The sequence below is a fragment of the Corvus kubaryi genome, unplaced genomic scaffold (genome assembly GCF_017639235.1).
Source record: "Corvus kubaryi isolate FWS band 111438036 unplaced genomic scaffold, C.kubaryi_AGA036_p1.0 137, whole genome shotgun sequence".
Classification (NCBI taxonomy): Eukaryota; Metazoa; Chordata; class Aves; order Passeriformes; family Corvidae; genus Corvus; species Corvus kubaryi.
Window position 1 is genome coordinate 8485853 of NW_024580671.1, and position 22426 is coordinate 8508278.

At 39.8% G+C, this 22426-nt stretch overlaps 1 protein-coding gene across 3 annotated transcripts in view; it reads left to right on the plus strand.

Annotated features, from left to right (window-relative positions):
* Positions 1-22426, plus strand: part of PTPRR (protein tyrosine phosphatase receptor type R) — a 140914-nt gene that overhangs the window by 91176 nt on the left and 27312 nt on the right. For all 3 annotated transcript variants that reach the window (XM_042017769.1, XM_042017768.1, XM_042017770.1), the window contains one exon: positions 18684-18870. In XM_042017769.1, coding sequence (XP_041873703.1) covers positions 18684-18870 — 187 coding nt within the window. The remainder of the gene's footprint in view (positions 1-18683; positions 18871-22426) is intronic.

The following is a 22426-nucleotide window of genomic DNA, read 5'->3' on the forward strand; positions in this document are numbered from 1 at the left end:
CATCAGTGTTTACTTTTCTATTTAGGCTTTTATAGCTTTATATGAATAATATTTTTTTTCCTTCAGAAGAGTAAGGCTTCCTTTTATTCTCTTTGTTGGCTCAAAATTCATCTTGATATGAATGGTCCCAGCCAAAAGCAGAATCTGGTGAAGTGGAATGTGCTATTTTAGATTTCATTCTGCCATATCAAGCATTGAAAATTCTTAGTACAAGCAGTGGGTTGTTAAATCACAATCATGGTAATAGATAAATGTTACCACACCGGCACAATATTACAACTGGATTTACATTTCCTGTGGCCACTTCAGCTGTGAGTTTTAGTTCCAGTGTTACTTGTGACTAAGACAACTACATTTCAACTAACTAGTGCACAATATGATGTTTTGTTCAAATTAGTTACTGTGCAAAGATACATGGAAGAAAAGAAAAAGCGGAAAATGTCTCTTCTACTGTGTGTTGAAACACAAACAGTACTTTGGAAAATCTTCTCAAGCATTTGTATTCCATTCTAGCCACAAAGACTTAAAACTGTGGCTGTTGTATTTTAATAATCAGAGGGAAAAATCACAGCACTGTGTTTTCTTAGTCTGTTACATACAGAAAATTATTCTGTCTAAAAGGAAGAGCTCCTCATGTTCACGTATCGGGATGCCAGGGGTATACAGGACTCTTATTCAGAATAGATAATATTTTATGTGTGCCTTGTGCTAATTTTTTTTCTCTGAAAAAAACCACAAGCCAGTGAAGATGATAACAGACAAAAAGTTTGGCAAATAAAGCACCGGCAGATAAATGAAATAATAAATTATTTTTAAGTGTGAAATAAAATAATTCCACAATGGTATGGAGGCACAGCTGTGACACAGGAAAATAGAAGATACTCTGTGAAAGGGAAGAGCCAGCAAGTGCAAAACTTGGAGGGGAGAGGGCTGCTCGCGGGCATCATTCAACAGACTGTGCAACCGAGTCTGCAACCACTATAGAAAATCAGTAGACATCAGAGTAGGCATCAGAATAGAGAACAGTATGGAGACAAACACCTAAATCAAGCAATTATAGCTCTCAACAAACATAACAGATGAGTGAAATTTGGCTTGAACTCTGACTGTGAGAACTCCATGTGATGTTACTTTCCCCCACAAAGCAGAGCAATACTATAAAAATCCTATGCCACAGTTAATAGACTGTACCCGGTGAGATTTCTCCTAACGTCCTGAAAGTCCCTGTAAATTGGGAGCAGAATTCTTTCTTCAGTTCTAAGAATTATTCAGTAAACATGCAGTGAGTGCAGCTCCCTGTAAGAATAATGAAATAAAAGTTAAAATAACATGCATTATAATGCTAAGTGCTCATCTCTGTCCACTTCCTTATAACAGGAAAAAGAGAGATATTCTAGTGGGAAAGAAAGTCAAAATATTTTTTCACAGTCTAAAAAAAAGATTCAGATAACCCATAGGAGTCTGTGGAACACAGTGCCAAAAGGTAAAGTTTTAAACAGAAATATATTAGCAAAAGGTGCACACACAAATAATGAGAGCAGTTATTGTTCTCTGTTTGACTTCAGCATCCTTCCTCAGAAACATCTTGTATTTTAAAAGAAAATCCTGTATAATTTGGGCTTCAGGTTTGGAGGTGGAAAAATTTGCTCTTAATACTGAAAACTATTCTCTTTTATTAGTCATTCTGCATAGACACACAAATTATTAAACTATAGTTTCAGCCTCTTAGGCAATTTCTGTCAATTGCCATCTGGATGAAAAATACTGTGGATGACAAATACCACAAAAGCTAACTCTAATACCTGTTTTCCTCATTTTAGAAAGGCAGTATTCATTAAAATGAATCATTATCTTAACAATACTGTATACTGAATAAAACCTCATAAGAAACACTGGACCCAGGGTAAAAAACCTGATGTGCTCTTTTCTTCATTAATACAGCCTCAGCTACACCTCAGGATATCACTGTTCAACCACATCTCTGCTCTGATAGATGAGAAAAATTTCCAACAGTTCTCTCTGTCTGTGTTCTGATTTTTAGATCACAGAGCACAGTTGCTGCAAATACAATTATGGTGTTGCTGATCCATTATCATTACACAAAACCATCCATTGTGAGTAATAATTTCAAGTAACGCTCAGAGGGTAGCACCTTGCAGTTGGGCTACTATAAACATGCCAGGTTTTGTAGTTTACTGCACAAACATGTGAACTTAAAATATTTACAGGAAGGGGCCTTGAATTTCCTGACTAAAATATACTAGCTTTGTATAGATTTGGAGGATAAATTTTCCCTATTGTGTGGCGCTGAGTATGCTTTCTGCATTCTTAATTTAAATTGTAGGGATTGTATTAGGAAAATGTCAGTGTAATTGTTTGAAGCAAAGCTATGTGCCAACACAAAAGTACAAGTTGTGGAATAGTTTTATGGTGATATCCTGTCCTGAAGGAATTTGCAAAGAACCGGGGACCAGTAAACTGAGTTTGAGGTGGGAGGCAAGAATTTTTGTGCTCTGATCTGTCTCTTCTACCAACTCATTAGAGCACTTTTTGGCGCATAAACCTCCTCCAGCCATATTCCTAACCACTGGATTGAGGATGGCTGGATGTTGTGTCCATCTGAAGAGATGTAGCAAAGATGAGAACCTTAACCTTAGGTGCAGTAAAAGTCCTACTTGCTACTATTTGTTCACATCATTTAAGAAGAGGGAGAGAATACAATTACAATCCCCACACACACACACTTTCTGAAGGACCTAAAAATACATTTCTCTCATTTGGCAGCTGTATTCCATCCTGGTCTGTAACATCATAGATTCATAAAATGGTTTGGGTTGAAAGGGACTTGGAAGAAAATCTAGTTCTAGCCCCACTGCCAAGGGCAGGGACGCTTTCCACTTGGTCAGGTTGCTCAAAGCCCCATCCAGCCTGACCTTGAACACCTCCAGGGGTGAGGCATCCACTTATAAATTCAACACACCTAGATGCACTTACAGCACTAAGGCTGCATAGCAGAGATTGGTTTGCGTCCATATTGCCAAGCTCTCTTTGCCTCCAAAAAAGCAGGGACTGGATGCAGACTGCCTCCTGAGAATGGTTTGTGCATGTGCTCATTCCCAGACCATAAATTGCTTTGGAGTGCTCTTGTTGTCAAAGGCTAAAAACAAGCCAGGGCTGCAATGATTGATATGTAGCACTGTCACTCAGTGCCTGGGTTTGTTTTCCTGGCACTGTGATTTTTTTTCAAGATGTAGCTAGCACATGAAGAAGTGTGCAGTGGGTGTAGCAGCTGATACGAGGGGAGCAGTCCTGATTGTAGGCAGTTGCTTATGGCCTTTTAGGTAATTCTCTTTTCAGTGCAGGGTCTCCCTGAAACCCTACGTTGTGTCTTTCCTCCTCCTCAGGCCATCTCAGCTAGCTGGAAAGCCACACTGACTGCTGGCACCTGCACTCTGGGTGAAGAGTAAAGAAAAGGACTGTAAACCTGGGCTACTGAGGTGGGAGAAACTAAGTAATGGGGAACATGAGGTGGGATCCAGCTTTGAGGGTCTCCTTCTCAATGCCCAAGAGGGCTGTGTTGGCACGTGGATTCATCACTAGAGAGAGAATAATGCTGTGCCTCCAACCTGCATTTGGGAAACATTTCTGTAAGTGCACAGTCACTCTAAAAACTTTCTGCCAGTGCCAGATCTTTGAGTTGCATGAATGTCTGTTCTGTCCAACCCATTACAGACATCTTTACTTATCTGCAGTGTAGGAAGAAGGCAGGAATGTGAATTGTCCCCTTTCTCTGGAGAGGAAGTGAACTCAGGCACCAGCTTAACAAAGACCCTCTAAACTCCATATTTTAACTGTTTGACTCCTGGCTGGTTGAGAAGCTGTTTTGGTTGTGGTTAGAGCTCTTTGAAGCAAAACTCTGTGGGAGTTGTAATCTAAATAAATAGATGCAAATAACTGTGTACCATTGCCCAAACTTACACCCACAGTGTGTCTCTGGCACATCTTAAAATTATTTCAGATTAGTGTGGGTTGACAGTAGGTTTCCACTCCTATTTCCATCTCTGCTTTGAAATGTCCCACATCCCTTTTTTCTTCCCTTGCGAAGAGATAAAACTTTCCAAAGCACATGACTCTCGCTTTTGGGAGTGGTTTTAGGCAAATTAGCCTACACTTGTTTAGAGAAATTCTTCTGATGCAGCTTCATGGCCCTCTGCTCTCATGAACAGGGGAATGCTCTGTTTAGCATATGCAGTCTATGCCTACCCTTGCTTTTGCCTTTACTGTCCTCTGAGGTTTAGCCAGGAATTTTATAATAATTTTATTGTATTCCCAGGTCTCTCATCTGGCGTTTATTCTTGTTACTCCAGTTGCTACTGGTTTTAGCTTGTACACAGGAAACCGCAGTGCCAATCAGTGTCGTTCCCAAGGTGACAGGAAACCCTATTTGGTCGGATGTTGATTGTGCTTGTCTTTACGGCTCCACCCATCACATTTTCTTCCTTTTTGGCTTAAGTTAAGACAAATTAATCAGTGGCTGCCATCTGGTAGACAGTTTTGGTGGGTTTGCAGTGATTTGTCCAGCTGATCTTTTGAAAAGTCACACAAGGGAAAATACCCATGTTATTATTTAAGTGCTTCTCGAGCCTGAGATTTACAGGGACCGTTTTTGCCCTGACCCCATGAGTAATTTGAGTTGTGTGAGTAATCCCCTTGTCTTTTTCAGCAGCAGTTTTGGGTCTTAAAGTGATGTTTGGAGATCAGAGGGTTAAACTCTGATGCAGCTTTCCAGTGACTGATTTCCTCAGCTCCTCTCTGGTCTAATTTATTTGTGCTTGACTGTCCAGGCATGGTTTCTGTGACTGCTTCACCAGCTGTCCTAATGTGCAGGCAGAGTGGGACATCTGGGAAAGTGAGGAGATGCACATTAGATGGACTTGTATGCTCTGGGCATGTCATCTCAGCCCTTAGCAGGATGTGTCCATCTGTGACATTTGCAACCTAATGTATCACCTTTTCACAATGGTAGTTTGGAAATGCTGCACTAAGGGACAAAGGCACCAGCTTCTTTATGAGACTGGTTTGTAAGCAGGAAGTATCTCCTGAGCCTTTGACTTGTACCCACAAGTTCTGGTTTCAGCAAAACAGTGTAGAAGGAAGCATCCGTATCAGATATACAGAGTTTTGATATTTAGGAGGAAGGTTTATTTTTCACATTTGGGGTTTTTATAGAAAAGTTTCCTTGAGTGTCCCCATTAATGTCTGAAAAAGGTTAATGCTTCAAAACAAAAATATTCACCTTTCCTCTTGTGTTGGAATGCATTTATCTCTGCTCATGACATTTCTTTTACAGGGCAGCCTAAAGCTGAACTTAGTTCAGTTCCCCTTAATTTAAACTGTTAGGAGCAGACACAGAAAACAGTTAGAGAAAGAAGAGAAAAAGGTCAAAGTGTCTCCAAAACTGGAATGTAAGCTAGCCAAGTATTTCTTTGAATTCCAAGAAGCCATGTGCTGGGCAGCGCTTACATCCAGTTTACATTGTAGCCATCGGTTAACAGTCCAGGCCATGAATCTTTTCCTTAAGTGCAATCATAATTAATTTTATTTCTATGCAGTGCTAGGAGGACTCTTAAAAATTATGAGAGTTGACTAATTATACTGCTTCTTTTTTGAAAAATCCAGTTCTGGATATTCAGCAGAGTTCTCTTACATAGTCAGAGCTAGTATGCACAGAAAGTTTAACATTGTTAGCTAGCAGAAATGTCTCCTGTTTGCAAATACACCTTTGCTCAAAGAATACTGCATGTAAATCTGTGGGCTGGAGTATTTCTCAGCTCTTGCCAGAAATTCTCTTTAGCATTCTCTCAGTACCTGAGAGCCTTGGTCACAGATCAGGATCCCTCTGTGCAAGACTCCATATGTACACAAAAAAGAAATGTTCCTTTATCCAAAAGACTTACATTTTAAATATCAGACAAGGTAGTAAATGCATACAGACAATCAGACATGCCTCAGGAAACACAGAAGCAATAGCATCGTGGCAGAGATGAGAATGCCCAAAGTATACCATGAGAATGGCTCAGCCAGAGAAATGCCTCAGCCCAGAGGCAGAGCTGATTCCGCACAACACTGAGATTTCAGCCAGGCTCTTGCTGGAGTTATTTGTCTGCTTTGATACCATCAAATGCAAGCTGATGCACCCGTGTAGTTAGACTTTGAACCTTAGCTGAGTTTCCAAGACATTTCAGGAACTCTTTTTATGATTTTCATCCCAAGACAAGTGGGATATTAATTGGTTAAGTGATCCAATATGTTATTGCAAATCAGTGCCTATCTTCATGAAATACCTTGGCTTTGAACTCTCCATTAATTTCTCTAACCAGGGGAGTCTATAAGAAGCTACAAAAGTGATATTTCTTTCTGGGACAGGGACTTTCCTTATGTTCTCTATCAAAGAATGTACTTTGATGCTAACAAACAGAGTGTATTGTTATTAATTTATGGTATCTATAATTATCCCTGTTATGTTAATACTATGATTTTTTAACAGGAGCAAAACAGAACACAGCAACTTCAAATGACCGCTCAAATATGCGATAGGCATCAGAAGGGGAAGTAGTGTATATAATTCCCACACAGAAAAATGTCGTTAAGTACAATGTTTCTCTAGGGAATTCAGTCCCAGTGCTTCAGGATGACCAATGGCAGCTCCCTGGAAAGCAAGAGATGGGGCTGGTGCTGGGCAGGAGGCAGCCAAGTTTGCCCCTCTGCCAAGGCTGACTCTTCTGCTTCCCACCATCCCCTGACAGCCGCATCTCCTGTTTTTGAGATGTCTCAAATCCTTCCTGAGTCATAAAAAATTCCACTGGGAGACTGCTGCATAGTCCAGAGGCTTTCAGTTCCTTTCTCTGGATTTGATAGTGGACCTAAAAGCACAGTCTTACAAGAAGTGAAGGAAAACAATGAGAACGGTAGAAAAGTACACAATAGTTAACAAATGCAATTTGCATGGGCTTGTTTCACTTCAGACTCTGTCTAGCTTGTTTGGCCTCAGTGGATTTATAGACGTATCTGGGAAGAGAGTTTGGCCCACAGAGCACAATACTGAGTAGGTTTGCAAAAGAAGGCAGCATTGTGTAAAGCAGAAAGCTGGTATTGTAATTAATCCTCAAGTTAATCCTGTAGCTACTGAGAGTGTGTTTGCAATTTACTGATAAGATTATATTAAAAAAAAATGTTTTCTGCTTCATCACAAGTATTTTCACAAGTGCAGATGGTTTAAATACCCCTCTAGTCCCCATGTATAGTGCTCACTATTGCCTGGCTCCTGGCTACAGAGCTCATCATCCTGGGTCAGTGCAGAGGTCATAAGGTGGGCTAAGAAAGCTGTCTGAAGGAAAAACTACAGAAGAGAAACACCAGGCACAAAGATGGGGAAGCACCCTTTGGTTCAGGACGTTCCTAAACTACAGATTGCCAGAAGATGGAGAACATAGTAAAAATAAGTAACAGTATCAATTAAGTAATCAATAATTCCTGCTTGCTTTGTCTTGCGTGCTTTCCCTAAACCTCCTCTTGCTATTGGAAACAGGATACTGGACAATCTTTGGCCTTACAAAGTACACCAAATTTATTTTCATATTCTACATTACTGCCTTCAGTGTATGTTAACCTGACCCATATTACATCAGTAGCCATATGAAGCCCTGTGTGTTGGAAGCATTTGTGCTGAGATAGATGGGGTGGAGATCAGTTTGGGACTGAGTTCAGTTTATCTTTCAGATACAACTTCTCTCTTTTCTCATTATTTCATAATGCAATGCGCATTTAGAGGAATGCTACTTTTGTCAGAATCCTCACTTTTCCCTCCCTTATTCAAATTCATAGAAGTGAATTTAAATCAAACTCTGTAAGTTTCTCGATGCCATGAATTCTTTGCTAATAGAGGACAGTGAATCTGAAGCAATTGTCATTATTTCACTGTGAATTTTTTAATCTGTTCTTACTCATTGATGGTGTATATGAGAAAGAGTAGATCAGAAAGCCTTCGCTCTGGCCTTCATCTCTGGGTGCAGGTACAGATGCATTTCCCTTTTCTAGAGCCCTGCCTAGGCAGCCCCCTATAGGAATGTCTCTGATGAAGGCAGTCCAGGGCCATGGACTTCAAGGGATCTGCTGAGCTCTGTAGAAAAGAGCTCCAATTCACTTACTTGTCTGTTCCTTGTCAGGTGTTCAGCCCTAAATGAGACTGCACAGCTTGGCAATGTCTCCTTTAAAGGTCTACCTAACCTCTGAAGTGCAAGATAAAGTACACCTTGTCATGCAGACATTTGAAATTGTCTTAAAAGCATTTAAACATTGCTCTGTTTCAAATTGCAAGCCTAAGTGGATTTCCTAAACTTTATTTTCAAAGGGAATGCAGGCACTTCTCACATTAATATACTTGTTTGAGCAAGCCTTCCCATAGAAAACAAAGCCAGAGTATGAAAGTGGATCAAGAAAAAAAAAGCTGGAAAGAGAGAAAGGTTTATATATGTAGCTTAGGTGTCAGGTCTGGAGAATTTAGAAGCAGATAAATGGCAGATCTAAGAGCACATATGTGGGTTCTGTCTCTAAGAGCTTAAATCTCATCAATTCATTGTACAGCTTAGACACATTAGTCACCCTGGAAATGGAACTGTGTTCCAGTGCTACAAGGATTTGGGGTTTGTACAGGCAGCCTGAGATGCTTCGTCCACTGTGACTGAGCGGAGCTGTTCTGCCGGCTCCCTTTGGAAACGTCCATAGGTGGCGCAGCTCTGTTGAGCAACATTGTGAGTCTGGAGGTTTTCTTCAGAAAGTGCTGCTGTTCAGTTATTTCTTCAAAGTGCACTAACAATTCATTTGTCTGCTTAGAAATCTTCCATATGACACTTGCAGTAGTTTAAAGATAATGACGACCAAGTCAAATAAACAAGGAATGTGCTTTTTTATTATCTTAAGGTTGACAGGGTGTAGTAAACGCCTCTTTTCCCAGATGTTCCTTCCTGTCTTTCCCAAATGGCAAACTCACCAGGAAAGAACTCATTGTACTGATTAGTCTTCAAGTCACAATAAAAAATAATTTTCTCTTACTGGTACTGTCTGAAGATACTGCCCATTTACATTAAGAATATTTCTGCCCATGTCTTTTTCCAGGTCAGCTGGTTTTGGTTAAAGCCTCAAAAGAGTATTGAAGGACATTAATGTGCAAATAGATTATATGTTTGCTTGTTTGGATTTAAGGGTTGTAGATTATATTCCTTAAATGAGCAGCGGTTGCAGGATGGAAGTAGAATTTGTGCTTAAGACATTAATTATTATGGAATACATGAAGCTAAATTGACTTACCTAAGGCTTCTCTTATGAAAAAAACCTAAACCAACATTTTTTTCATCTGAAAGATGAAAAATACAAGATCCATTATTCATTTATTTAATTACATACCAACTAAATAGCATAAAATGTCAGTTAAATAGTCTTAAAAAACCACTTCCCCGAAGCTATTGCTGTAGTGTTGCACCTCTCCATCCTCACTGATTAAATCAGTTTTCCTAGATAGGCTGTTCTCTGTGTAATGCAGGCAAGCACCCTGTAGGCATGATATAGTGCTCAGCAAAGAAGTGGGCCTTGGATGATTTGGGAAAAGTTTTGCACCTGGATAAGAGATCTGAATTGGCAATGGTGGTACATGGCTACAGCTCCTCCAAGGTGTCACAGAGGTATTTATGAACTGGAAGCATAGAGGGGAAACTCATGCAAGTATGACAAAAATATTTTCCAAATTGCTTTTTTTCTTTTAAGCAAAATATAGAGCAGACAGAATATGTGGAGGTTTTTTAACAGTCCTTGTTGGCTTACCTTAAATAAATGCATTATTTGAGCTCCTTAAGTTGTGCATTTATTTAATATGTGCAGCCCTAGTAGTCAATAATTATTACTCTCCATTCTCTTTTCCTTCTTCCTATTCTTTTAACTCCTTTTGCTTATATTCACTGTAGCTTGGTTTAAATTAGCATGTGCAGTAATCAGAGAGAGAACAGGTCATCCAGTAAGTTTGTGCAATGAGGCCTCCAATATGAAATAGAGCAATGCTGCAATGCAAGCCAATAAGAACAGTAGTGAGCAAGACTGCATTCAATTAAAGATCTACCATCTAAAGAAAATTAACCACAAATTTGTAAACATTTGTTCAGCTCTTGGAATAAACAGCTCAAATAGGCACAACAAATTAGCATCTTCATTTATTTTTACTTCTGAACATTTAACTCAATTTTCACTCATGCTGCAGGCACATATGTGACTATGAAACAGAGACAGAGCTTTATGTTGCCATTCAAATTTTATTGAAGAGATGAGTTTGCGTGACAAAATGCAATTTGATTGTAGAAATAATCTACAGGAAAAGATTGGAGGCTGTTTAAGCTTTGCATTTTTGAACAGTCAGTTCCCGTAGCTGAGCAGCATTGCCTTATCGAGGGCAGAACAGGAGTGAATTGGCAGAACATTAGAAGGCCTGATTAAAAGAGGGAAAGTTGAAACTACACTCATGTCAGCTGTTTTCCTCTACAGGATATTGAGCCATTCCTGTCCTAACCAGATACTGATTGCTTAAAACTTAATCCAGAAGTACTTGTCAAAACCGTTTCCTCAGCTCATTTTGACCTGCTGAGCTGTGAGTAGATCCTGAGAATTGTTTGCAACTTAGCACTGGATGTATTGGCCTGCACTCGCTCATGGCTGTGGGAACAAGATCAGACCCTCCGGAGAGAACATGAAATGCCTCCAGTTTTCAAAAAAGCTGTTTAAACTTCATCACTGAGGCTCCAGATCAGTTTCTGTGGACTCAGAGAGTAATAGAACATGCTGCCAGGTGATTTTTTGTAGCTGGGAGGCCATAGATGATTGGAAGACTTGCCTCACAGCAGCCATATATTCCTCTTCTTCTTTCAGTAGGTACACAGCTTACTGTCATCATTTCCAGACCCCTTCCTCAGAGTCAGAAAGCATCAGTGTTTTGAGTGACAAATAAATAGAGAAAAATAAAAACACAACACTGGAATAACTGTGAGGAGAGCTGTGTGACAGAGCAAACATGACCAGAAATAGCAGATATTCTTCCCAAGAAGATGCATACTTCATACTATTGCCTTTCTTAGAGTCCTGAGCTTAAATATATTCCATCTATGGCTTTCAGGTGATAGGTATTAGCTTCAGTGTTATATCCAATTAGCCTCTGTAAATGAGGTCCTTGGTTTGGTGAGATGGGGCTGCTCACACCAATGGCTACAGGATTTGTCTCAGGTGCAGATGTCTGCAAGCCAGAGTAGAAATTACATAAATACCAGTAATATTAACCACTTAATTGTTAAGCATGTTTGTGGAAAATTCAGCTAAAATCTACCTGTCTTTCCAGGATCTCCTCTCTGGAAAGGAAAAATCAGAGCTAGAGGAAAGTTTATCTGTGAGAGGAATAAGGTCTTGGAAATGAGGCCAGGAAGCCATAGGAAAAGAGAGATTTACTGTTCCCATGCGTAATGAGAAGTCAGTGGGTAGTTTCTGGTGGTTTAAGTAGCACTGGTGTGTCAGGGGATAGCAGGAGAGTGGGGAAGATCAAGTCTTGACCTACTGCACACCCAAGTGCTGAAGGTGGAACTAAGGTCCTGAATTTTTTATTTTCATGCATAATAAAGTAGCTGCAAAATAACCAAACATGAGCTGAGCAGAGCAGATCCTTCAAGGTATCAGGCTCTATCAATTTAGACTGGTCATAATGCAAAGTAAATTCTCTTTTGGCCTTGTTAGTTGGCTGATCTCAACTTCTGATTTTTGAGTACTTCAGTCTGGGGTGTGACACAGTTTTGGTTTGTTGAAAAGTGTGAATAACCTCAGGTCAGAGTGGTTCCTAAAAGCCACAGCTCTTGTTCAAGTGAAACTCTCAGAAGTGTTAGCAGGTAAAGCAGAGAGCATTTGGGAGACTGAGTTTTCGCTGTGGGTCTGCCAAGCATGGCATCTGTATATTAGTGCTTCTTAGGGCACCTGGGAGTGTAAAAATTAAAAGTACAGTATGTGCAATAAATACCGTGTGCAAATATTTATGTGTTAGGATGACATTCACATACTTACCTAACGATTTTTAATTCATCATTTTCTCAAACTAATACTGATGATATTGATTAACCTTTGTGGAAAGTAAGAGTAAATAGCAAGATAATTACATTAATGGGTATTGTATACTATCAGAACTCATGGGGTTTTCTATCAGAATATTCTGTAATATGTGCTGCAGCACAACAGAAAACTGAAACTTATGAGCTCTACATTTCCAAGAAAAGAATGTAGATGTAAGAAAAAAATATATCTTCATATTTTAAATTGGGATGGTCAATAATGGATTTTTATTGTATTCTTAGACTCATTTGAGATAGTTTGCTGATGCTCAGAAGAAAATCAAGAGATTATCACACCCATTAATGTAACCATACTCTCATCCAGCCCTACTTTCCCAAGATGTCCAGTAGTATCAGCAGCACATGGTGGATATATATTTCAGGATACCAAGTATAGAGCAAGAATCTTATTTATGCACTTTTGAAAAATATAGAAATTGTTCTTATGCATTAGAAACAACTATTTAACAGTACTGTGAATGTTACTTTAAAACTTATCAAAGTATATCTTGCTTCAAATGAGAGTAATCTCTTAACCTTCTCAGGACTGTCTGTAATGGATATTATAGATCTTCATTTGTGAAGAAATGTCTCAGTTGTTTATTAGATGACCCATATTACTATTTGCCCAAGGCAGGAAGAAAACAGCAATATCTTCAGTCATTTGAAAAGATTATTTTAACCTTTCTGTACTCCTGCTTTTCTACTTTTCCTTTTTCCAGCACTGATTTTTCTTGATGAAGCCACAGTTTCCTATTTTTATTTATTTTCTATTGGTATTGAGGATTAATAACAATACTAAGTCCTTTTCTAATTTACTGTACTTTTCACATTCTACTAGAGTTTTACATATCACATTAGTTCATCTACATGACCATGTTTTCTCTTAGCTATTTTGCTAAAAGCAGAAAGAAAGCTGAGACCTGTATTTTTTCCATTGTTCTTTTTTCCAAACATACTTTTTTTCCCTTTGAATTGCTCTACTGAAACATAAAACTAGATATGCAAGTGAAGTCTGGCAGCAGTAAGGGAGTAAGTGCTGGGAAGCATGTGCCTAGTTGTGCTCTCCCAGTGCAATTATAGCAGAGCAAACCCCACCTTCATTCAGTGCATTTGCTAACGAGATGGACCTGCAAGGTGAGAGACTCAGGACCCATGTTTAGGCCTAATCTGTGAGCACCAGAGAAAGAAAAGGCACGGGGCAACTGTGGTGATTTCCCTTCAGTAAAACCCAGGGAGAGTAGCCCTGTGTAGTGTTCCCTGGTACAAGCAGCATCTGAGGACCCGAAGCAAACTCTCTCCCCAGCAACTGCATCCAGCTCCACTCTTCATGCTAATTATTGACTTTCTTCCACCCACATGCCTGACCCAGCTCCCTCCTGAGCTGCACAGCAGCTCGGCTGGGGGACGGAGGACCGATGGCACAGGAGGAAGCACCTCCCATGTCCGTAGTTCTGAGGTCAGAGGGCAGTGACTCCTAGAGGGCAGCAGCCATCACCGCTGCTTCCAAAACCACTAGAGAGAATGAGAGGCCGGGGCTCAGGAATCTGGGTGTTGCATTTTCCAGGAGTGCTGAATAAACATGGGAATGTGTATTTAAAGAAATTACTCAACTTAAATAAACAACTGGGAAAACGTGTCAGGCAATTGGATTTTCATAATCAACATCTATGGCTTAATTTTAGGGTCAGGGAAGACCTGGAAATTACCTCAGTAATGATTAATAGGGCTTTAGTAACCTGGTGGTCCTCCAACGTGGACAGGTGGAGCTTCCTTTCAACACTTTTCAAACAAACATTCCTTTTAAAATTTTTATTTTATCATGCCTTGTAATAAAATCTGCTTCTATAAATGTATTATTTAAAATACTCCAGTGAATTCTTGTCAGTGGACTTGTTCCTATTATCCAACTGAAAAGAGACCTGCGAGTATGTTAGTAAGACCCCCCTCTGGGATTCCAGACAATACACAGACACAAGTGGTTTCCTGATTGCACTATTCACGTACCAGTGATGAGGTGGCTGTCCCAGCTGGTGGAACTTCATAAGAGTTAGTCTCCTGACAATTTTAATATAATGTTGTCATGAATGTTTACAATTCCTCAGATTCCTCACATGGTGCTCTTCCCCATCAAGACACAACCTCGAGAGGATGCTGGGGTAGGTGTATCATAACAAAATCTTCCCTTATTTGGCCCAGACTATTCACATAGGGGACATAAAGAATATAAAGTTATTTAAAAGGTAAAAAAAGCTTGGCCAGGGGAAATAAGGGAAAACCCATGTGTATGGTTCCCTTACTCTAATTTGAGGTGGAAAAATAACAGTCAGGAGATAAATATATATCTATGTATATATATATATTTGTGTGTTTATCTCCAAGTAAAATAAGCTGTCAGACTTGAAGTGTCTTTGGCCTGACTGTGATTTCCTTATTCAAAACCTAACGTAGGCAAGGGATAGTTACCAAACATGGGCTTTGTTTTAGGTGGTACTTCCTTACTGCTCTGTGGCCAGCCTTGTGCAGTCCCTCCTAGTAAGATTGGAAAAGGTGAGCTCAACAGGTAACCTCTTTCCATCCAGGTAGTAAAAGAGAATTCTTGCTTTCTATTCTTCAACAGAGAGTGAAGAATTTAACTATTAAAGGAACATAGAGAATCCAGAGAGTCTAGAGGAAGACCTGAGACTATAAGCATCTTCTATTAGAACATACAAACACATGGTGGTTCAGGCTCTCCCTCATCTTCTAATGCAATACGTTCTGTTTTCAGCCCTATTCCTCAGCATAAAGAATGCAATAAAGAAGTATGTGTGATTAACACTAATACTGGTTATAGCATTTCTAAAGTATGTAAACATTATTTTAAAAATTTTATTAGTTGAAGAATACTACTTCAAAAGGGTTTTTTGAGATCCCCATATTTATGGAAGAATTACCTTTAGAACTCTGATCCACTATATGTCCTCTTATGAACTTCTAAGAAGATTGCTCTATATTCAGTTTTTATTCAATGTGTACCTTTTAATGTATTAGATGTGCATCTAAGAACTGGTTCTTCTTTCCAGAGTAAGTAAGATCCTCAAGACCAGTGTTCATCAATAATCCCCATAAATGGTAAAAGCTGTAAACTCACAGTTATAATTAGATCAGGTATATTTTTTTGTTGTTGTTAAAAAGGAAATCGCCCTGTTGCCAAGACTGTCAGTTATAACAATGTAAAAGCCAAAGAAAATATTAACATTTTCACTGTACTTTGTTGCTGGACAATGGGAATACTTTTCCTCTATATTAGGAAATCCCAGTAGGCTCTCCCAGAAGTATGTCTGGATCTAAATTGCTACCCATTTCTCAACCAAAGGTAGCCTAAACAGATTTGGAGGGATTCATTGCACAGCTCTTCTGTGGATTTCTGGATGGTTTTCAAAAGATTGGATTTGCAATATATGCACTCAGAGCCACCTGTTTGAGGGACTGCCTTTTTCCATGGAATAAATTGCTAGGCATGGTCAGAAAAGGTGCTTGCGCAGGAGGGGTTTTGTGACAGAAAGGTCTAACAGGATGTTTTCCTTGAGCAGTGGTGTGAAGCTGGGAACTGATTTCCCCCCACAGGCTGGAGCAGTCCCCAGGGAAATGCATGGGCATGTGAGCCAGCACCCTCCTGCGGGGTCCATCTGAGAGCAGCCACTATGGTGTGCCCACTTCCCAGACTGTAACAGCTCTGGATTTGGGTGTGAATGCTGGTACTGCTGCCTGGGGTTCCAGTACCATGCAGGCTGTGCCACGAGGCACAGAGCACTACTGGTAGTCTGTGCATGTACCACTTACCCTCATTTTTTGCTCAGGATGCTACTTCACTTCAGCCTACCTTCTAGCAAAATCAGCAGAATCATATCCCACCCACTTCCCTGTGCCAACAGAAATTGTCCCCATCTACCCCTGGAGGCAGCCAGACACCCACTGCTGACTCACTGTTACCATCTGCAGGCCTGGGCAGCAAAGCTCTTGCTGCCGCCCACCCATCACCTAAGCTGAAATAGGCTTGTGAACAAAATGGCACAATGTGAGATTCACCTATTCCACCAGGTGGTCTTGTCTCTTGGACATTGTTGCTTTGAGCTTTGCTAAGTGACAGGTGAGTGTCTGAAGTAATTTTTATTCATGCAGACTGACATGATAGAAATCGCTTAATTTAAAATAAAATCATTGAAGCATCTGCTGATGTGTATGAGGTTCAACGAGGTGAAGTGCCAGGTCCTGCACTTGTGTCACAAGAAACCTGTGCAGCTCCACAGGCTGGGGCAAAGTGGCTGGAAGCTGCGCAGCAGAAAAGGACCTGGGGATGCTGGTCAACAGGAGCTGAACATGATCCAGCATGTGCCCAGCTGGCCAAGAAGGTCAGTGGTGTCCTGGCCTGTGTCAGGAATAGTGTGGTCAGCAGGACCCCCTTCAATGACTGACTCCCTTCACTCAGCTCTGGTGAGGCCACACCTTGAGTCCTGTATCCAGTTTTGGGCGTCTCACTACAAGAAGGACATTGAGGTGCTGGAGCATGTTCAGAGAAGGGCAATGGAGCTGGGGGAGGAGCACTAGTCCTGTGAAAGGCTGAGGGAGCTGAGGATCTTTAGCCTGGAGAAAAGGAGACTCAGAGGACACCTTATTGTGCTCTATAACTGCCTGAAAGGAGGTCAACCTCTTCTCCCAAGCCATGAGCAACAGACAAGAGGAAATAGCTTCAAGCTGCACCAGGGGAGACTCAGGGTGGAAGTTAGGAAGAATTTTTTCACTGAAAGGGTTGTCAAGAATTGGAACGGGCTGTCCAGGAAGGTGGTGGAGTCACTGTCCCTGAAAGTGTTTGAGAAACAATTGGACATGGCACTTAATGCTCTGGTTTAGTTGGCATGGTGGTGCTCAATCAAAGGTTGGACTCAGCAGTCTTAGAGATCTTTTCCAACCTTAATGATTCTGTGATTCTATAGAGGAAAGCATTCCCCCGATATTGGGGGGAATAGCACTTGCCTCACAGATACTATCAGATGATATCAGTATTATATTTATAATAATACATGGTATTACTGTAAAAGGGACAATTGTATCTTAACATCCAGTGTTCAGAGAGGTGTGCAGTCACACTCTCCCAGCAGTTCTCCTGCAGATGAGAAATGCACCCAACCAAGCAGAGTTTTAGTAGAAAAACTGGAAGCGCTGGATAATAGATTATCCAGTAAATGGTTAATCATTGGCATATGTGATTTTACAAATGGGCAAGGCGTAGAGTTGTGTACTGATCTGGCAGGATGACTATTAGGAGAGACTTGAGACAATCTTATGTTACCTTTGTGTATATTCAAGCATGATAGAGTAACTAAGACTTCAAAGAACTTCCCTGTAAGCACCCCTTAATGGAGAGACAATAATGTGCAGAGGTAGGAATCAAACTGGTGTTCTCATATCTCTGTATGTGTATAGCTGCTTGGTAAATGTTAACTGAGCTGGGCATCTGTAGTCCAGTTCAGCAAGCTGAATCTGTCGGTCTAGTACTGATTGCTGCTTAGTAAACACAAAAACTTTGATAGATGCCTATAAATTTGTGTTTAGTCATCACAATTTGCAGAGCATGGATTTTTTGCAATCAATATGGCTAAAAGGTCGAGTAGATAATACTTGATTGATGGGTTGAAAATATGAAGAAAGCCAGTTTTCTTAAGTGTTGTTTTGAGAAAGCCCCAAAAAGAATAGGGCTCATACCAAACCCACACAAGTGTAGTCTATTTGTATTTTCATGGTTCAAAGTTGTCATTGAATCCAACTTTATTTTCCTGTAGAAATGGAAATGTTATGAATTTGATTGTCCTGCAAGAGATGTTTGGCATTTCCAAACAGCCCCTTTTAAGTCTGTGACCATTCCTTCTCCTCAGACACAGATCATTCATTGTGGTTTAGTGCCTCTCCCTTCCCTTCTACCTAACATGAGACATTGTCTACTGTCTTGGTAGTCACAATGTTTACACTGCCTTTCATTAATTTCTGCTGCTTTTGTCAATTTTTCTACATTATGTATATTTAGTTTCAATAAATTCTTAAACATGCACCTAACTTAACTATGAATTTATTTCATGTTGTTATGTGTATCAGTTAGAAATATATCCCCTGGGTTTTTTCTGTGAAATATTTCTTCCTTACCAAGATACCACTTTGACATTCATAACAATAAAGTAGCATATAGGGAGCTGTTTCTGCTTCTGAAAATAATTCATATAGTTGCCCCCTAGCACACTTTTTTTGCAGCATCAGTTGTTAGATTGAAGAATTAGGATGTACGTGGTTTTCTGTCCCCTCAGTGCTACCGGTGAAACCAGTCTTGCAGTCTTTGCATGCCCAAATCCATTAGTGACTATAGAAAAAGTCAGGGCGCATAAATAAATCAGGATCAGCTTCATGAGTGTGGGATTTGCAGTAACACAGGTCTCATATAACGGTTTTAATTATTTTCTAATGCAGACGAGGATCCAATGTCTCACTGACTTTGGATATGAGCAGCTTGGGAAGTGTTGAACCTTTCGTCACTGTGCCAACCCCAAGAGAAAAAGTAGCGATGGAATACCTGCAGTCAGCTGGCCGCGTCCTGACACGGCAGCAGCTTCGAGACGCAGTTGCATGTTCTCATTTACTCCAAACAGAATTCATGGTGAGTTCAACAACATGCTTGAAATGAGGATTTTTGACATAAGTGGCAAAACAGAAACTGTGGGGGAAAAATAATCAGGCAACACTTCAATGTCAAGGTGCAAATAATTTCCAAAGGGCACATTAGATAGTTTCAAGGTGGTGTTTTATGTTTGTGCACTAAAGACAGATAAGTCAGTCATGGATAATACAGATTCCTCTTGGTTTGAAGTCCCATCATAGATGGGCTAAGTGTTATAATAGAGCTACAGTGCAAACAGTCAGAACGGTAACACTGTGACAGTTTCAAAGGCATCAAAAAGGCTATGATGACAGAAAACATGGTAATAATTGGAGATTTTGTTTATTCCCGTGTAAACACCATGTATGTTTGCAATTTGAGCACTAAATTTTTAGTCACCGTAAATTATTTTTTGGAGCAAACAGGGACACCCACAGTCGCTATCCAAAAGGGACTTATGTCCCGAGGTCCAAAATATCTTTAACAAGCATGGCATACAGCAGCCTAATATACTCAAGACAAAAACCCCTGAAGTGTTTTATTAGTGTATTTATTAGTAAAAGAGATAATAATCTAAAATGAAGAAAGTGGCCAGGTGGAAAAAAGAGCAGAAAAACTCAATCAGGGAAAACAAATTACAACACATTACTTTAAGAAGACCTGAAAAAGTCTGATCTTGCAAAACCCTCAGATGAAAGAAGCTATCAGAAAAAAGGAGACACTTTTTACAAGGGAGATAGAAAAGAGCATAAACTGATGCCACTTGAATGTGAAAACTGAGTAAGGCAGGGCAAAAATGGTCTTGAATTTTAAAAAAATCATAACTTCATTTTTAAACAGATCAACAGCATGAAGCTTACCAAAGAGTACAAGAATCAATTGTTGATCAAAATGGTAGAAAAGTGATTTGGGGAAGTTGAACCAAGAGGTGAGAAGTGACTCCATTATTTGCATCTGCATTGACCCTAGAAGAACTTAGGAAATTTCCTGCATCCATGGCAGGGATAGGTTCAAGCAGATCATAGAGGTTCTATCTGATATTGAAGCATTAGTGGAAGGGATTCTATAACAAAGCAATAAAATTAATAAAAGTAAGCTAGTAGTCATCCAGGAATCCTAAAGGAGTCCATGTATGCACTTACTGATGTATTAACTGGAGAGGTGTAATGTAGCAGTTGTACTTCAGCAGCTGGGGAATCAGAGGGCCAGAGGTAACAGTTTTTCGGAAGGGTTCCAGAACTGATTCAGAGAAACTGCATATCGAGAAATCTGATATCTAAATCAGAGAAACTGGAAGGAATTAAAATTAACATGCCGGAGCATGTGATCCCTTGGGTTTCATTTTGTTTCCAATTAGTGCATATGAATCAATAGAAAATGGATGCCATCTTACTCTAAAAATAGCTTTTCATTATGAATAATTGCATGATGCAGTATGATGCAGTCCTTTTATTTACCTGTAAAATCCAAGGTTTATAGTAAAAGTCATTTGCTTAAGAAAAGTAAGTCCCTCAATTCTTCTACCAAAAAGTGGACAGACAGTGTACCCAGGAAAAATTACAATCATCCAACATACTTTTATCACCAGTTATGCCATAAGTTCTCCACCATTCTGCTGCTTAGGCAGGAAAGTCAGAAGAAATAACTTCATCATACTTAAACCCCCTATGTTAGGAGACAGTTTGTACAGACAGATTGGCACCTCATAGAATCCTGTTTACCCAAATCGTCTCACACAGCAGTTATGCACATCTTGGGGGAGACAGAGTCACATTTTATTTGTCCCTCAGGGGGGCACAACATGGCTTTGGCCATTCAGTGTTTCCACAGAATTTTATTGAAAAGGTCATGACTTGTCTATTCTGTTTTTAAACCATTTTTTAAAATGTGGTTTAAGATGGAGCTGTTGAACAGTATCTGTTTACTGTATTCCTTCATACAGATAACAGCTCAAGTAGGAACTTGAGGCATGCAAAGAACGCAGTATGTAACCCTCACCCATTGTGCTCACACAGCTCATTTTAACTAGCTAAAGAAATACAGTAAGGCAGGGTTCTGGAGACTAGTATTATTAGTTCTCATGAAAAATTTCCAAATGTGAAAAAAGTGGAGAAATGTTTAAAGTTTTCAGTGGAAAACTAAAACATGAGCAGTTTCAGGTTATTTTTAGTTCTTCAATTTTTTTTCATGAACAATTAAAGGGACATTACTTATTGTTACTATAAAAGGCTTTAAATTACCATAAAAATATATTTCCATAATATTTATTAAGATTTTTCTTCTTCTTTTTTTTAATAATGCTACAAAAATATTGGGTATATCTGGTTGGGAGAATATACTTGATTTGGAAGGAGGAAGAAACATAATTTGCCCAGCATATATGTTTTCTTTAGTGGCCTGAGTTGCTACTCTTCAAGGGACACAATATCTGAAGTTCGTGACAGAAGATAAAATTCATTATTCCCAAAACACTCAAATGCCAAGAAATACAGTTCCTGAATGGGAAAGTGCCAGCTCATTAAATCTATAAAATTAGGTCCTCATAAAAATAGAGGCATGGGTATAATGACTACCTGCCTGAATTTTCCTAAATTTTGCCACATTTTTTTGAATGCCTTCAGAGATTCAAATCATACCTCTTCAAGTGTATGAACAGCATTTAAAACCTAATGTGAACCAGAATAGCTGTCATTAGAAGGTATCACTCAGAGAGGGAAACCAGCCCATGAACAACATGCATATGCATCTATAATTGCATGCAAGTGACTGAGCACATGAATGTGTGCAGTTTATACATTATTTGCAAATATTTAATTAAATATATATGTTTAATAAAAAAACTATATATATATATACTGCCTATACAGCTACAGAGTTTGTATGCTAATTTGCACATGTTCCTGCTGTTTGCAGTCTGCTGAGCTTATTTGCTCCCCTGTTAGCAGGAACGTTATCCCCATATTATCCTGATTTTTTTTTTTCTGGAATAATCTCTTTTTTCTCACAGCCAGTTTCAGAATAAGTGACTTGCCTGTGGCTGTGATCCACGGTGTATTGTCAGATTTCTGTCTGTGCCCTTGGACTCACAAGTACTTACTACTGGGAGGAGACCACTGATTAGAAAGTGTTTACAGGATGTAAGTGATTAATGTTATTAATGGTCCTTGTTGGCCCAGAGAAATGTGTTTCTGTTTTCAACTTGGTGGCATTTTTGCATCTGTCAGTAAGTACTCACCAAATGATGAACTGTTTAAAAATTTCAGCAGGCATAGTGCGGGAGACAGCCAGGCGTCTGGAAGACCCTCACCAACCACCATCACTTGGGCAGGCAGAGGACTGTTCCTCACACATCTTTTTCCAGTCTCTGTAGATGACAGACCTAGATCACATTAGGCACAGGCTTAGTGTCTTGCTCTCTCTCACTTGGTGCATAGTTTAGCGTGGAAGCGTTTCAGAGGCCATGTACTGGTGGTGTTTGTACTAAGCCGGAACTGAGCTAGAGAAGCTCTAGGTCGGCTGATTGGAAGAACTTGGAGCCCAGGGGCCAAGGGTAGGA